The sequence below is a fragment of the Solea senegalensis genome, linkage group LG14 (assembly GCF_019176455.1).
Source record: "Solea senegalensis isolate Sse05_10M linkage group LG14, IFAPA_SoseM_1, whole genome shotgun sequence".
Lineage (NCBI taxonomy): Eukaryota > Metazoa > Chordata > Actinopteri > Pleuronectiformes > Soleidae > Solea > Solea senegalensis.
The window spans coordinates 106075-122645 of NC_058034.1; the positions used below are offsets into that span (position 1 = coordinate 106075).

General features: G+C 40.9%; 1 protein-coding gene across 1 annotated transcript in view; it reads right to left on the reverse strand.

Annotated features, from left to right (window-relative positions):
• LOC122781347 (cyclin-dependent kinase-like 5) overlaps positions 1 to 16571 on the reverse strand; it is a 44057-nt gene that overhangs the window by 1637 nt on the left and 25849 nt on the right. Inside the window, exons 5-13 of the mRNA XM_044045001.1 lie at positions 15703 to 15793; positions 14443 to 14632; positions 12719 to 12799; positions 10757 to 10923; positions 9649 to 10690; positions 8627 to 8735; positions 6314 to 6437; positions 5473 to 5578; positions 1762 to 1911 (exon numbers count right to left, since the gene is read on the reverse strand). Of these exons, the coding sequence (XP_043900936.1) occupies positions 1762 to 1911; positions 5473 to 5578; positions 6314 to 6437; positions 8627 to 8735; positions 9649 to 10690; positions 10757 to 10923; positions 12719 to 12799; positions 14443 to 14632; positions 15703 to 15793 (2060 nt within the window). The remainder of the gene's footprint in view (positions 1 to 1761; positions 1912 to 5472; positions 5579 to 6313; positions 6438 to 8626; positions 8736 to 9648; positions 10691 to 10756; positions 10924 to 12718; positions 12800 to 14442; positions 14633 to 15702; positions 15794 to 16571) is intronic.

The following is a 16571-nucleotide window of genomic DNA, read 5'->3' on the forward strand; positions in this document are numbered from 1 at the left end:
TACAAGCGATGCGGACAAGTACTATCAAGTATGGGATAAGTACGCATAAGTACGGAAAGTATGGACAAGTATGCACAAGTACGCATTACGGGACAAGTACGCACAAGTATGGACAAGTACGCACAAGTACGGACAAGTATAGACAAGTACGCACAAGTATTGACAAGTACGAACAAGTACGGACAAGTATGCACTATTGACAAGTACGGACAAGTATGCACTATTGACAAGTACGAACAAGTACTTTTGACAATTTTTTTGTATTTCTCCTTTATTAAACCAGATAAAAGATCTCTTTAAATAAAAAGAGGAAGGCAGCGACTACAATACAAACATGGAAATACAAAAGTACAACTAGACAAACATAAAGTGCAAGAGTTGTTGTCACAGTAACAATTTAAGAACACAGACACTGTTCAATGGATTTCTGTTGTCTGACTTTTAAGAAGTGAAATTAGAGCTTGTAATTTAAGTTCAGTTCGGAGGGTATTCCAAGCAGAGGGGGCGGAGAAACTGAAAGCTTTTTTCCCCATTTCGGTCCGAACACGTGAGGCAGACAAGTGCAAAGTATCATTTGAACGTAAGGCATAATGGCTTCTGGTCCCCTGAAGAAAAGTGCTTCAATAAGTAGGAACCAAGCCGAGAAGAGCCTTATAGACCAGAGTCATCCAGTGTGTGTAGCGTCTTTCAGACAGAGAGGACATGGACGCTTTGGTATACAGTTCACAGTGGTGGCTGAGGCGGCTAAAGCCAGTGATGAACCTCAGAGCACAATGATCAAAGACTGTAGGCAACTGTTAGAGGCACACATGTACACAACATCGCCATCATCAAGTATTGGTAAGAATGTCGCTGATATCAGGACATTCCTAGCTCTGAGGGAGAAACAAGACTTGTTTCTATAAAAGAAACCGAGCTTCACCCTTAATTTAGAAACCTTGAAAGATAGCTCCCCATCAATAATAAGTCCCAGGTACTTATAACTGGTAACCAGCTCAAGAGCTCTGCCATGGGAAGTTCTAATTGAGGGGATTTGTTTCATGGAAACAGATGAGTTTGAAAAAAACATTATTTTGGATTTTTCAGCATTTAAAACCAGTTTCACTTTCTCCAGATTAGTCTGCACTGTATCAAAGGCGGATTGCAAAAATATGAATGCTTGTGCAATTGAACGTGAAGAGCAATAAATGACTGTATCATCAGCATAAAAATGGTGTGAGGCATTGGACAAGTTTGCACACAGATCGTTAATATAAATTGTAAACAAAATTGGTCCTAGGACTGAGCCTTGAGGTACAAGCACAGACAAGTACGGACAAGTATGCACAAGTACGGACAAGTACGCACTATTGACAAGTACGGACAAGTACGGACAAGTATGCACTATTGACAAGTACGAACAAGTACAGACAAGTACGGACAAGTACAGACAAGTACACACAAGTACAGACAAGTACAGTACAGACAAGTACAGACAAGTACAACAAGTACGTACAGACAAAATAAGTACAGACAAGTACGAACAAGTACGGACAAGTACGCACTATTAACAAGTACAGACAAGTACGGACAAGTACAGACAAGTACGGACAAGTACAGACAAGTATGGATATTGAGAAACAGCCTGTGTTGTTTTGACTAAAACTGGACTTTTAAAACATACGAAACACGTCAGTCAAACTGAAATTGTACTAAAATAAAGAACATGGAGAAATGATGGAATTTAAACCAAGAAATCACGAGGAAAAAAAACCTTCTTACTGGAGAGTGAGAGTCAGACAGTTTTTCAGGGGGCCACTCCTTGTCTTGGTCGCGGTCTCGGCTCTTGTCACGTGTCCTGTGGCGGCCGCTCTGATGTCCCACAGACCTGGACGACTTCTGAATCACAGAGTCCACGCTGTCGGGGGGAACCTGTCCCGCAGTGAGACACACTTACTTACACAACTCTTACACAACTCAGTGACCACTTGTTTGCATGACAAATGCACATGTACATACATATATATGTGTGTGTATATATGTATATATATGTATGTATAAACATATATATGTGTGTGTATATATGTGTGCATATATACACATATATGTATATATAATATATATCAATATATATATATATATATTAACACATGGCGCACAGATAGTTTCCTCCTATAGTGTTATATATACAGTATATATACACATATGTGTATATATACATATATTTATAAACATATATACACATATACATATATATATATATATTGACACAACATGGCACAGATACAGTTTCCTCCTATAGTGTTATATACATACACATATATAGGTATATATGTGTACATATATACACATACATATGTGTACTGTATTGGCACAATATGGCGTACAGATAGTTTCCTCCTGTAGTGTTATATATGTATATATATATATATATATATATATATATATATATATATATATATATATATATATATACATATATATACGGTATATATATATATATCTACACATATGTACATATATACACATACTGTACATATGTGTACATGGCGCACAGACACAGTTTGCTCCTGTAGTGTTATATATACATATATTTATACACATATTTGTGTACAGACATAGTTTGCTCCTGTAGTGTTATATATACATATATTTATACACATATGTGTATATATACACATATATATATTGACACAACATGGCGCACAGACACAGTTTGCGCCTGTAGTGTTATATATACGTATATTTATATATATATACTATAGTGTTAGAACAGTGAGGCCAATTCCCAGAAGAAGCCCTGACATGATGAGATGAGATGAGATGGTTTCTTTCTCCATCACTTTGGTAAAAGTTCATCTTTGTCTCATCAGTCCATAAAACTATGTCCCAGCATGTTTGAGGCTCGTCTTGGTAAATTCCAGCCTGGACTTCCTGTTCTTCTTGCTAATGAGTGGTTAGCATGTTCTGGTGCAGCCTCTGTACGTTTGTCCGTGGAGTCTTCTGTGAAACCTTCACTCCTGCTCTCTGGAGGTTGTTGCTGATGTCACTAACAGTTGTTTTAGTCTTCTTCAGGACATTCCAAATGTGGCTAATGTTTGTGCAATGGCTCCAGATTGATCTCCCATCTCCCACAGACAGCACTGTGTTTTCATGTTGGTTGCTATGAAAGCTACACCGAGTTAAAAAATCCCCTCTGATTCCATTATCATTTTGTCAAATATTTGTTGGTAAAATTCCCATCCTGACCTTGGTGGTGCGTATACATTAAACAGAGTTATTAATACTCTAATATTAATCTTGCCTTTGATTAGAATAAATGTACCTTCCTTGTTTGTTATTTGTGTTAAATGTTCATAAACAACATTCCTTGACATCAAAATGGCCACTCCTCTGTTGTGTCTTAATCCGTTCGAGGATGAGAACAAATGCTTGAAACCTTTTCTTTAAAGATTATTATGTTCTATTATATGTGTCTCCTGTAGGAAAACTATATCTATATTCTCTCTCTGTAGTTTAGCTAAGATTTTGTTCCTCTTAGTCGGTTTAAGAATCCCATTAACATTCAGGGTAATCAATTTCACCATTCGTCAGATGGAGAAAAGGAAGTCAAAACCTCCCTGTGCACTGTAGTCAGTTATATTTGTTATTTGTACTTCTTACATTCAACATTTTAGATATATTTAGGTCTTCAGAACAGAAATAAAAGGCACAGAACAGTTCCCTTACAAAGATACTAACAAGAACAGACTCTTCCGTAAGTAGGGAAAACATCATTCCCTCTAAGTCCCTGCTGGTGGGTAGTGGGTTATTCCTTTCCAAAAAGATAGGGCCCCCCCAGGGGCGGAGTGATCTCTTCCATTCCTATAAGTAATCCATCCAGTCGGCAGCAGTATTCTGTTGGTGTAGTAGTGAGCAAACAGTTATGCAAGGCTACAGACGGCTGTACATTATAGGATCCTGTAAGGAGAAGGCAAAAAAAAAAGAAAAACGCATACCCTGCATCCTGAAACTGAGTGTAATAAAATGAATATAGTAAATAAATAAAGGGAACATTACTTTGTCCTTAAAATTTACACTAAAATGTTCTCTATCCTGAGCAGTGTCCCTGAGTGTCTTTCACATCTCCTTGGATTCAGCCTTGCATGGTCACTTCTCACTTCTCTCCTGAACTCCTGTAGCTTTTCCCTCACACGTGTCATCTCTGGAAGCTACACGTTGTCATGGGAACGCCTTCTGTATACATTCCTCCATGTTCATGGTCGATGAGACCCTCGGAATTTCCACTTCCGGGTGTCCTCGTAGGTCCGGATCCTGCTTTCTTGCGGGTCTGGAATCGTATTCCTTTTTCTTTTAAAGCCTTCTTGATTTCTTTATAGGCACGACGCTTCGTGGTCAAAAAAGATCTGCTTACCACTCACACACACCTTCTTTTTCCAAGCTGACTTTAGCACCATCTCTTTGATTTCAAATCAAAGAAAGTTCATGATAACAGATCTGGGTGATCAGATCTTCAGGTTTAGGCTTTGCCACTGATGCTCTGTGCGCTCTCTTGAGTGATCAGCATATTGTTAACAAATTCCACCACTGAAGTGCCTTCTGTATTTTCTGGTATCCCGTAGAGTCGCATGTTGTTCCTCCTCGATCTATTCTCCAAGTCCATCAGTTTTTCCTGCATCTAGCTGTGTTGATTTAGAAGAAACAAGATGGCGTCTTTAGCTACCGGGCCGCTAGCTTCCAGTTCAGATATGCGCGCTTCACCTCCGCTGATAGCCTCACCTTGGGCTTGTAGAGCGGAGGCGGTTTCCGCTAGCTTCTGGCTAATATCCTGTTTGAATGTAGTTAATTCGCCTCTTACGTCTTTTCTGAGGTCGGGTTGAAAATCTTTAAAGGCCTTTAGCGTATCGCTCTTGAATTCCCGCAGGTCTTTGGTAACAGACGCTAAGTCTTGAAGAAAGTCACCAACTTGAGTTCTCTCCGCTAGCATCATCTTGTCGCCGATTTCTTCTGCCTCGGAACCCCCGGAGTCGGGTTGTATCGCCGGGTGTGTTCTATTTCCTGCTTTTGTCCTCTAGTTGTCTTGGCCCCTCCCTTTCATAGTGACGAAACACAGCCCCTGAAGTAACAGAACCTCGAGTATTATTCAGTTTTGCCGCCGACTGGTGTGGAGCTACTGTCTACTGCTGCATTCCACCTCAACCGAAAGTCCGGAAAATGAAGATATTGAATGTGTGAATTTAACATTTCTACGTTAGATTTAAATATAACATTAAGATTTAAGTGTTGGATTTCAATATTTTTAAGGTTTATGTTCATAATGGATCATTATTTCTGGATTTAATGTTTACATTTACATTTAAATAAAGAATTGACAAATAATATTTAGATTTAATGACTGACTCATTTGCCGTTATTGTTTGTACATGTAGTGAATAACTAAACACATATACATGGTTGTGATGATTTGACCCGAGGACGAACATCGTTTCTCACCATCTGAGCCTTTTTCTTTTTCTTCTTTATCGCTCTGAAGAAACTCTGCTTCTCCTTCTCTTTGGACGGTTCAGACGCACTCAACACCACTGTGTCTGGACCCGTCCTGAAAATAAAACACCACAAATTCATCAGATCAAAGCTTTTTTCATGATTAAAACAAGATTTCCCATTGTTTAAGCTTCTTAAGTGTGAATATTTTCTTAATTTCTTTGCCGTGGAGAACAAAGAATGAAAAAATCATTCAAAGTGAATCATTTTGGTTTGTGGCCCAAACAAGACATTTGAGAACCTCATCATTTCCAGGTTTGACAAACACTGATCAACATTTTTTAAGGTTTTCTGAGATTTTATGGACCAAACGATTCATCGAGAAAACAATCGACAGATGAAAATAATCGTTAGTTGCTAATTTTATCGTCTGCGTTGTGATAAAATCAAATGTTGCTCTGCTTCTCATGGTTTTTAGTTCAAGGGGAAAAAAAGAAAAGATCGTGATAAGATAAACATTTACTGGAGAAGTCAAATTAAATTCACCAATAAAAGACAGAAATCTGCATTTTTCAAGTTCATCTTTGTGAATGATATAAAATAATTATTTTTCTCTTTGACAATTTGTCAAAGTTTTTGTTCAAATAATGAAGAGACAGAAAAACAAAGAAAACAGAAAACATATTAAATGAAATGCACCAATAAAAGTGAATAAAATGATTCAATGTGTCAAATTCAAATGTGGCTACTTAAAGAGAAAGGAAGACGGAAAAAATCTACGTGAATAAGAACAAACGTGAAAATCACATGACTCACAATGATGATATTTTATTATTGTTATAGTAATTACCAGGGGTCAAAGGTCGGCTGGCGTTTGGAGTGGTTGGACAAACTGCTGTTGTCGGCAGAAAGAGCTGAGGCTCGACTCTGAGCTCGACTCTCGTGGAAGGAGTTGTCTGGTCGAGGAGAGGGAACTGACAAACAAACAAACAAACAAACAAGTCATTATTTACAATTATAACAATTATAACATGTATTTTCTAGCAATTTGTGTAACAATCATTTCTTTTTCAGACAATAGGAATTGTGCATTTAAAGAAAAATAAAGAAAAAGGACGTGGAAAACATCCAGCCATAGTTTGTTTCCTGTTCTTTATTATAATGCTGACCTTTTTGTGACTTTAGTGACTTTAGTGAGTGTTTAGTGAGTTTTTTGTGACTTTAGTGAGTTTAATGAGTGTATATTGAGTTTTTTGTCACTCTAGTGAGTAATTAGTAAGTGTTTAGTGAGTTTAGTGAGTGTATATTGAGTTTTTTGTGACTTTAGTGAGTTTAGTGAGTGTTTAGTGACTTTAGTGAGTGTATATTGAGTGTATATTGAGTTTTTTGTGAGTTTAGTGAGTGTTTAGTGAGTGTTTAGTGAGTATTTAGTGAGTGTTTAGTGAGTATTTAGTGAGTGTTTAGTGAGTTCAGTGAGTGTTTATTGAGTGTATATTGAGTTTTTTGTGACTTTAGTGAGTTGAGTGAGTGTTTAGTGAGTTTAATGAGAATTTAGTGAGTGTTTAGTGAGTTTAGTGAGTGTTTAGTGAGTGTTTAGTGAGTTGAGTGAGTGTTTAGTGAGTTGAGTGAGTGTTTAGTGAGTTTAATGAGAATTTAGTGAGTGTTTAGTGAGTTCAGTGAGTGTTTAGTGAGTGTTTAGTGAGTTCAGTGAGTGTTTATTGAGTTTTTTGTGACTTAAGTGAGTTTAGTGAGTGTATATTGAGTTTTTCGTGACTTTAGTGAGTGTTTAGTGAGTGTTTATTGAGTGTATACTGAGTTTTTGTGACCTTTTAGGTGGGGTTTAGTGAGTGTTTATTGAGTGTATATTGAGTTTTTTGTGACTTTAGTGAGTTTTTTGTGACTTTAGTGAGTATTTAGTGAGTTTAGTGAGTGTATATTGAGTTTTTTGTCACTCTAGTGAGTAATTAGTAAGTGTTTAGTGAGTTTAGTGAGTGAATATTGAGTTTTTTGTGACTTTAGTCAGTTTAGTGAGTGTTTAGTGAGTTTAGTGAGTGTATATTGAGTATTTAGTGAGTGTTTAGTGAGTATTTAGTGAGTGTTTAGTGAGTATTTAGTGAGTGTTTAGTGAGTTCAGTGAGTGTTTATTGAGTGTATATTGAGTTTTGGTGACTTTAGTGAGTTGGAGTGAGTGTTTAGGGAGTTTTAATGAGAATTTAGTGAGTGCTTAGTGAGTTCATGAGTGTTTAGTGAGTGTTTAGTGAGTTAAGTGAGTGTTTATTGAGTTTCTTTTGTGACTTCATGAGTTTAGTTATATGTATATATTGACTTTTTCGTGACTTTAGTGAGTGTTTAGTGAGTTTAGTGAGTGTTTATTGAGTGTATATTGAGTTTTTTGTGACTTTAGTGGGTTTAGTGAGTGTTTATTGAGTGTTTATTGAGTGTATATTGAGTTTTTTGTGACTTTAGTCAGTGTTTAGTGAGTTTAGTGAGTATTTAGTGAGTTTAGTGAGTATTTAGTGAGTTCAGTGAGTGTTTATTGAGTGTATATTGAGTTTTTTGTGACTTTAGTGAGTTTAGTGAGTATTTAGTGAGTTCAGTGAGTGTATACTGAGTTTTTTGTGACTTTAGTGAGTTTAGTGAGTAATTAGTGAGTGTTTAGTGAGTTCAGTGAGTGTATATTGAGTTTTTTGTAACTTTAGTGAGTTTAGTGAGTGTATATTGAGTTTTTTGTAACTTTAGTGAGTTTAGTGATATTGAGTTTTTTGTAACTTTAGTGAGTTTAGTGAGTGTATATTGAGTTTTTTGTGACTTTAGTGAGTGTTTAGTGAGTGTATATTGGGTTTCTTGTGACTTTAGTGAGTATTTAGTGAGTTTAGTCAGTATTTAGTGAGTGTTTAGTGAGTTTAGTGAGTGTATTTTGGGTTTCTTGTGACTTTAGTGAGTATTTAGTAAGTTTAGTGAGTATTTAGTGAGTGTTTATTGAGTGTATATTGAGTTTTTTGTGACTTTAGTGGGTTTAGTGAGTATTTAGTGAGTGTTTAGTGAGTTTAATGAGTGTTTAGTGAGTTTAGTGAGTGTTTAGTGAGTTTTTTGTGAGTTTAGTGAGTGTTTAGTGAGTTTAGTGTGTGTTTAGTGAGTTTAGTGAGTGACAGTGGAGACAAACCTCTGTAGAAACTCCCCACTCTCCTGGGCATGGACTCACTGTAGATGTTTCTATTCTCTTTGGACGACGAGCCTCCGTCTTCTGTTTGCTGCTCGTGATATAAACCCACCTGAGTCACAACAGACAAAACAAACAAGTAAACAAACAAAAACAGCTTTCACATGCAATGAGATACTTTTGTTCTGAATTGGCAAAATAATGTTATTAACTCAAGAATACGTGTGAAACAGGTTATTAATGTGTAATAATAATGTAATAAATGAGAGTCAAACACAGGAGGTTATTCAGCAAACAGAGGAGCACGTCTATTTTTAAACAGTTGAATCGGATGAAAGATGTGGAGGTGTGTTGATTCACACGTCGTCATGACGATAGAAACAGCTTCTGTTAGCGATATAAATGTTTGTGAGAGTGTGTGTGTGTGTGTGTGGGGCTTCCACTGAGCTGCTGCATTTGGTCTACAATTTACAGGAAAAAGCAAAACAGAGAAAATGATGCAGAGAAAGAGAGACAGAGAGAGAGAGAGAGAGACAGAGAGAGAGAGACAGAGAGCGAGACAGACAGAGAGTGAGAGAGAGAGCAGCATCCACCCACATCCACACACACTCTGTGAGTGAGACTGTGGCTGTGGGTGGGGAATAATGGTGGGATATATGTGTGTGTGTGTGTGTGTAAAGATGCAGTGATGTCCCTGCTGGGCTCTGTGACCTCATTGGGCGGAGCCTGCTCGCTCTGCTAATAGACACATGACCAATGCATGAGGTGAGGTGCAAAACACACACACAAATATATATGTATATATGTGTGTATATATGTGTGTGTATATATACACACACATATATACACACTTGTACTGTATATATGTATATGTATATACATATATATGAATATAGACATATGTATATATTGATATATATGTATATACACACACACACATATACATATATGTATGTATGTGTGTGTGTGTGTGTGTGTATTGGACTTTGGTGTGGGAGAGTTGAAGCTGCTGGCTGGTGACTGACCCTGCTCATGTCCTCTTCTCTGGACGATCCTCCGGAGTGGTGAGGCAGCGTGCGGTGCTGCAGCTGTGGGGACAGCAGCTGGAGGCTGGAGGCTCTGGTGGTCATTCCCTGACCCACCACCAGACCCTCCTCCGCCCCGTGAGTCCTCTGGTGATCCCGCCGCACATACATGGAGTGACGGTGCGGCCGCTGCTGGGAGGAGAATGGGCTGGTATAACCCTGACCGTAGGACAGGGGGTCGTGTGGAGCGGACAGCGAGTGGGCGTGGCTTCTCTCCACGCTGCTGTCCGCCGGGTCTAGAGCGTCTGAAGACTTGCCGTCCTCTGTGGTCTTGTGGCGGGCAGAGTTGCGTCTGTAAGAGGAGTCCAGCGTATTGCTCTCCCGGTCCGAGCGCGTGCTCCCTCGGCCGGCGGCGGCAGGTCCAAGTCTGTCGACGCGGCGAGGTACGGGGCTGCTTGGCGCTGTTAGGTCCAGGCAACTAGACGGGAAGTACCGCGACGTGGGCTCGTCGGCGTACAGATGCACGTCGTTCAAGTTCCCCACCGACTTGGCGTCGCTGAGCGTGCCGTAGCTTTTGGACAAGTTCAGGTAGGCGAACTTGGAAGAGGAGGGGGCGGAGCCGTGAGACTCCACGTAGCTGTGGCGACCGTGTTTCTCCCCGGACTGCAGCGTGTTGGTTTTACCCTCCACGAACGAGTGGCGGTTCTGCTGCGAGCGGAAGTTGGATTTGAGGTACTTGGCCCCGGGGCCGTCAGACACCTTGGAGCCCAGGTTCATGTCGAAGTCAGCCTTGCTCTTGGCGTCGCTGCTGGTGGCGAGCAGGTGAGGCAGGTTGCCGCTGGCCAGGTCCACGCTGCACGAGCCGGAGTGGTTGAACATCTGCGGCTGGTAGTTCTTGGGGTGCAGCGTGGGGCTGAGGTTGATGGACATGTTGCCGTTGAGGAAGCCGTCGTTGCTCGGGTGGAGGTCGTCCTGCCGCGGCAGACTGGAGCCCTCTCTGCTGCTGGAGCGGTGGCTGCCTGAACTCTTCCCTCCATGACTCCTGACAAAGCAAAGCAAAATGATTCAGTCCGAATGATTTCTGTGAGAAACACTACTCTCTGCTGACCTGCTGGGGGTGCTGTTGTCTCCATGGTGAGGCTTCCTCTTGGAGGAGCGCACAGGTGTGGGCGTGGTCGGGCCGGGCCGCTCCACCAGCCGCAGGTTCTGGAAGGCGTGGTGGTTGAGACTCTGCTCTGTGAGGAAACGCTCCGTCGGGTTCAGCAACAGCATATTCTGACACATAAAAACAGACAGAGGGCGCTGCTGAGTCACACAACTGCTGAAATGTGTCCTGCATCTGCTGGACTTTGGTGTGGGAGAGTGAGTGGTTTACAAACGTCAGTTTCCTGTTCTACTATCTCGTCTGTCTAACACTGAGACGTGAACATTTGCTTAAGTTGTCGTAGATTCAGGAAACAGCACAGAAGTTGTTGATCCACTGCTAAGTTCTAACGTATAATTTTGTCTATTCAGCATTTAAAAGTCACCACTCAGATTGACCTCAGTGACACAAAGTGACCACACGAGGCAGCAGAGGACCAGCAGCTCCTGTGTTTCTCTGTTTTACAAACGAACAGTGAGATGAAGATGTGAACACGTTTCTGAAATGTCGTAGATTATATTAGCTAAGTCCTTTTTATTAAGTCTCTAAAATCAGTTTTTCCAGTTCTGAAGTGAATGGAGCGTCACAGGTAATGCTTGTAGCAGCAGGGGGCGCTCACAACACCGTGAGCCTGATAAAACTCCTGGCCCAACTCTTTCAGATTTACAGTAACAATTAGAAAACATGACTTTGGTTGAATTATAATCTCATCTGGACTGGGTCTGCAGTGAGACCCTGGTTTGTTCACTGTGAGATGACACTGTGTGAACAGCAGTGAGTCATTATGTGCAGGGAGACGCACGCACACACACACACACACACGCTAACACACACACAAACATGCACACACAAACACACTACACACACACAAACACACACACACACATACACAAACACACACACACTAACACACACACACACACACACAAACACACACACTAACACACACACTAACACACACACTAACACACACACAAACACACACACACACACACACACTAACACACACACACAACACAAACACACAACAACACACACTACACACACACACACAACACACACAAACACACACACACACTAACACACACACACACACACACACACACACTAACACACACACACACACACACACACTAACACACACACAAACACACACACACAAACACACACACAAACACACACATAAACACACACACACACACTAACACACACACAAACACACACACAAACACACACACACACAACACACACTAACACACACATAAACACACACACACACTAAAACACACACAAACTAACACACAAACACACACACACACACACACACACTAACACACAATAAACACACACACACACACACACACTAACACACACACAAACACACACACACACACACACACACACACACACACACTAACACACACATAAACACACACACACAAAACACACACAAACACACACACAAACACATACACACACGCACAAACACAAACACACACACACACACACACACACACACACACACAAACACTGCCCACATTATTGACATGGAGCTGCTGTTTACAGAGAACAGGCAGCAATGAGAGCCTGCTGCTGCTTCTGCTTCTGCTGCTGTTACTGCTGCTGCTTCTGCTGCTGCTGTTACTGCTGCTGCTTCTGCTGCTGCTGCTGCTGCTGCTGCTGCTGCAGTGTCCAGGAGACCATGCGTCACACAGTCACGATGTAAAAACACGCCCACCTGACTCAGGGAAAACCTGACACATGACGTGAGCAGGAATAAAACCCTGATAAATGTCAGGATTCTCCTCACCAGCAGCAGCAGCAAAAGCAGCAGCAGAAGCAGCAGCAAAAGCAGCAGCAGAAGCAGCAGCAGCAGCAGAAACAGCATTAGCACTTTCTCCAGAGCTGAGATTCATGTGTTCATACCTTCAGCAGGTCGAGGAGGCCTCCACCGATGATGCCCAGGTATCTGCGCTCCAGCGTCTGTGGGTGGTTCACTGAAGGAAACTGACAGACAGACAGACAGACAGAAACATCAGTCACTGACACGGCGAGTTGAACATTTTTAACTTTAAACTTCAGCACAGTTGCTTTAAGGTTTAAGGATGTCGTGGCAACAATAGATTTCCATATTTTCAGCTCACCTCTCAGGACTCAGAGGTCTCAAACTTGTGGCTCCAGGGCCATACATGGCCCTCCAATCAATGCCATGCAGTCCACCACTTAATATCAAGTGGACTAGCGAATATCAAGACTTTTTCGTATATATGTAAAAAACACGTTTTTATTGTGAACTTTTATTTTGAAATTCTGCGAAACCACTACTGCTGAACAGTGAGCTGACCGGCCCCCTACTGGCCAGACTAGATCCTCATTGGCCCTCAGGTCGCCTGAGTTTGAGAGCTCTGCTGTAGAAAACTGAAACGTAAACATGAACAATAACAATAAACTAAATTGGGTAAAATATCCTGATTAGATTTGCAAAATAAGCTCTTTTTTTAAATAAATAAATCTTGTTTTAAGGGAAATAATCAACAGTCTAATTTGACTGTAATGTTCCTTAAAACGAGGAAAATCATTTGTTTATCACAGCAAAGAGATTCTTTCAAACCAGTGTTTCAGCTTCTTACCGGTAATTAAAGCTTAAATTCAGCTCTAAGACAAAGATTTTTTTTTTCTTAAAATTCTATTTATGTCATTTTATTTTATTATTATTTTTATGTAGAAAAACAAGATCAATTTCTCTAAAATATGTTTTGCATTTCTAATTAACACAGAGAGGATACAAATAGCAGGATTAAATTGTAGCCTTCGAGATTTGCTAATTACTTTGTTTCAAGCTGCGATTTGAAAACAAGCGAGGGAAAAAAAGAACTCTTGTGTACGTCGAGGAGCAGAAAGAATTTAAGATCTATACCAGCAGCTATTAATCAAGTGTCCACAATTTATTTATTTTTTTAAAAGTGCATAATTATCAAGCTGGTTCCCTTTCACTGTCAAGGATTCACACGAGGGCAGCGAGAAAACTAATAATTATACGCTACGGCGTGGGCTCAGAGGAGCGCAGGGACGACACACAGGTCTCATCTCCACTGTAAAAAAATATGATTTACAACACAGAAGCTTCATTTCTGGAAAATTGTTCCTAATCGTTTGGTCCATAGGATGTCAGAGAATGTAACAAAACGCCGATCAGTGTTTGTCAAACCTGGAAATGTCTTATTTTTGTCCACAAACCACAAATGATTGATTTAAGAAGCTGAAAAATCAGAAATCTTGTTTTAATAATGAAAAAGGCTTCAAACAAAATAGTTGACGATTCCTTTAGTAATGGAGTAATAGTTTCAGCTCCACACTCTTGTATTCAGCATTGTCCATTACAGTCATTGGCAGATTCTTTTTTCTTAAAACAAGAAAATGTAAATCAATGTTTTTGCAGTGTAGCAGCCGCAGCAGACTTATCACAGCCTTCCTTCACAGAAGAGGACACAAGATACACGATGAGTCACTGTGATCACATCAGTCACGGCACAGCGAAACAAGCAGAGACACAAGAGGAGGAGAAAACTGAGACGGAAGAGGAGGAGAGGCAAGATGAAGCAGAACCACAGTGAGATGGAGGGAAGGTCTTTGTAAGGGGAGGCTTTTACCCTGAGTCCATGGAAGCGAGGGTTGTTGTAGAAGAGCTTCATCTGCTCTGGGGGCAGAGGTCCCAACACCTTCTGGATGGTGAAGAGCTGGTCAATCTCACTCTCCCCTGGGAACAGAGGCTGACCGTCACTCAGCTCTCCCAGGATGCAGCCCACTGACCACATGTCCACCGCCTTCCCGTACGGAGCGCTGCAGGGGAGAAGGGTTTAGTGCTGCTATTAGACTCGTTTAATGACATCTAGGTCAGTTTAAGTCTACCATATCTTTATCTCGCTCTTTTCATAAAATGTAAATACAGTCATCAGCTTTCTCATCATCAACTGCAGGAAACTGCAGTTTGTAAACCGCTCACTCTCCCACACCAAAGTCCAGAGAGAACATCAGTGATTTTAAAGCGAGGACATAGACCGGGAGCTTTTGTGTGTGTATGTGTGTCGTCACCTCGTCTATGAAGCCCTGAAACAAACAGTTCAGAACGTATCGCTGGAGAACATGTAGTGAGTGTTTGTTCTGTCAACACCAGACCCTCCACAGGGGGAGCTGCACTACACACTGAGAGCTGACGTGCTTATGACGTCACTTCCAGGTACCTGGCCAATCACAACGCAGTCTGTGTTCTGGGGGCGTGGTTTAGGTCTGAAACAGCGAGGAGATATTTCGATCGGCTCGGAGGTTTTTGAGCATAAAAACAAGTGAATGTTTGTAAGTAAATCTCCATAACTCACATACTCTACCATCACGGCACACAGGAGCTGCTGCTCTACTGCTGCCTCGTGTGGTCACTTTCTGTCACTGACGTGAATCTGAACAAAGGATTTCAAACACCGAATTCACAGAAATCAGACATTAGAACTTGGTGATGGAGGCGGCAGTGGATCAACAGCTCGTGTGTGTGTGATGTTAAAATCACTTGTCCGGTGTGGGAGAGTGAGTGCTTTACAAACCTGTGAGATAAACACGTGAATGTGTTCGTAGATTCTATCACACGAGTCTTTTGTGGTTTTGTTTGCAGAGTACAGGAATATGCTTGTGAATAAATGGCTAATAAATTGCTTCCTTGTGCTTTGTTTTATCATTTATGACATTTTTATGAATTGTTTTAGGATTTTTGTCCAATAATCCAATTGAGACTTCATTTGACTCCCCAAGTAAAATAAAGGCGCCTACACCACAATGAGCACCAACTATGTGATACCATAGGCATGAAAGGCATGAACTATCCCTTTAGAGGCTGCTGTCACTGTGACGAGAGGACGTACCCGAGCAGCAGCTCTGGAGAGCGGTACCACCTGGTGGCCACGTACTCCGTGTAATTGGCATCGGTTCCTTCTGAGAGATTACGAGCAAAACCTGGCGAGAAAAAGACAAAGAAGAGACAGAGGGGGCAACAAAAGTGTGAGGACGAGCCGTTTGATAAATGCTGAGTCGCCTGATATTCATTTCAGCTGGGCACATCATCATCATCATCATCATCATCTCTGGACACGATTCAAAGTTTCAAAGACGCTGAGTCACAGAAAGGCTGGTGCTTGTGTGTCTGAGGACACAAATGAGTCCTGTGGGAATGTGAAGTCTCAGCCTGGAAATCATATTTACACTCATCCCAACAGCTGAGGCATGGTTCAAAAACATAGAATTCATCATTTCTCCACGGACTGGGTGATTACCTTCAACAGATACAAATCTACAGCAACACAAAAACCAGTGAATATGCTTTAACACGAGCGGTTAGCTTAGCTTTGCGTAAAGACACAGAGTAAAGCAGCAGAATGTTTATTTATTGTGTCATTTAGCCTAAAATCTTAATGAATCTTCATATTCTTCTATAGTTCCTTCAGCACTGAGGCCCGAGCTCACACTGCCTATTATTAAAATAGAGTGGCCTTTTTGACAACTCATAACTTTCAGAATTACAAAACATTCAGCTTTTTTCTACTTGTAATAATAATGATTTCTACCAGACTGTACACTGTTCCCTCCACAGTTCAGCGTTCTAAACAAACTTCTTAATCCAAGTTTAAAATTCTTAATTCTACCTCACAGATCCAAGTTCATGATCACACTTCCAAATTCTTAATGTTTGAAGTTCTTTGTCACAGTCAGAAGTTTCTTTACCACAGTGTTGAGT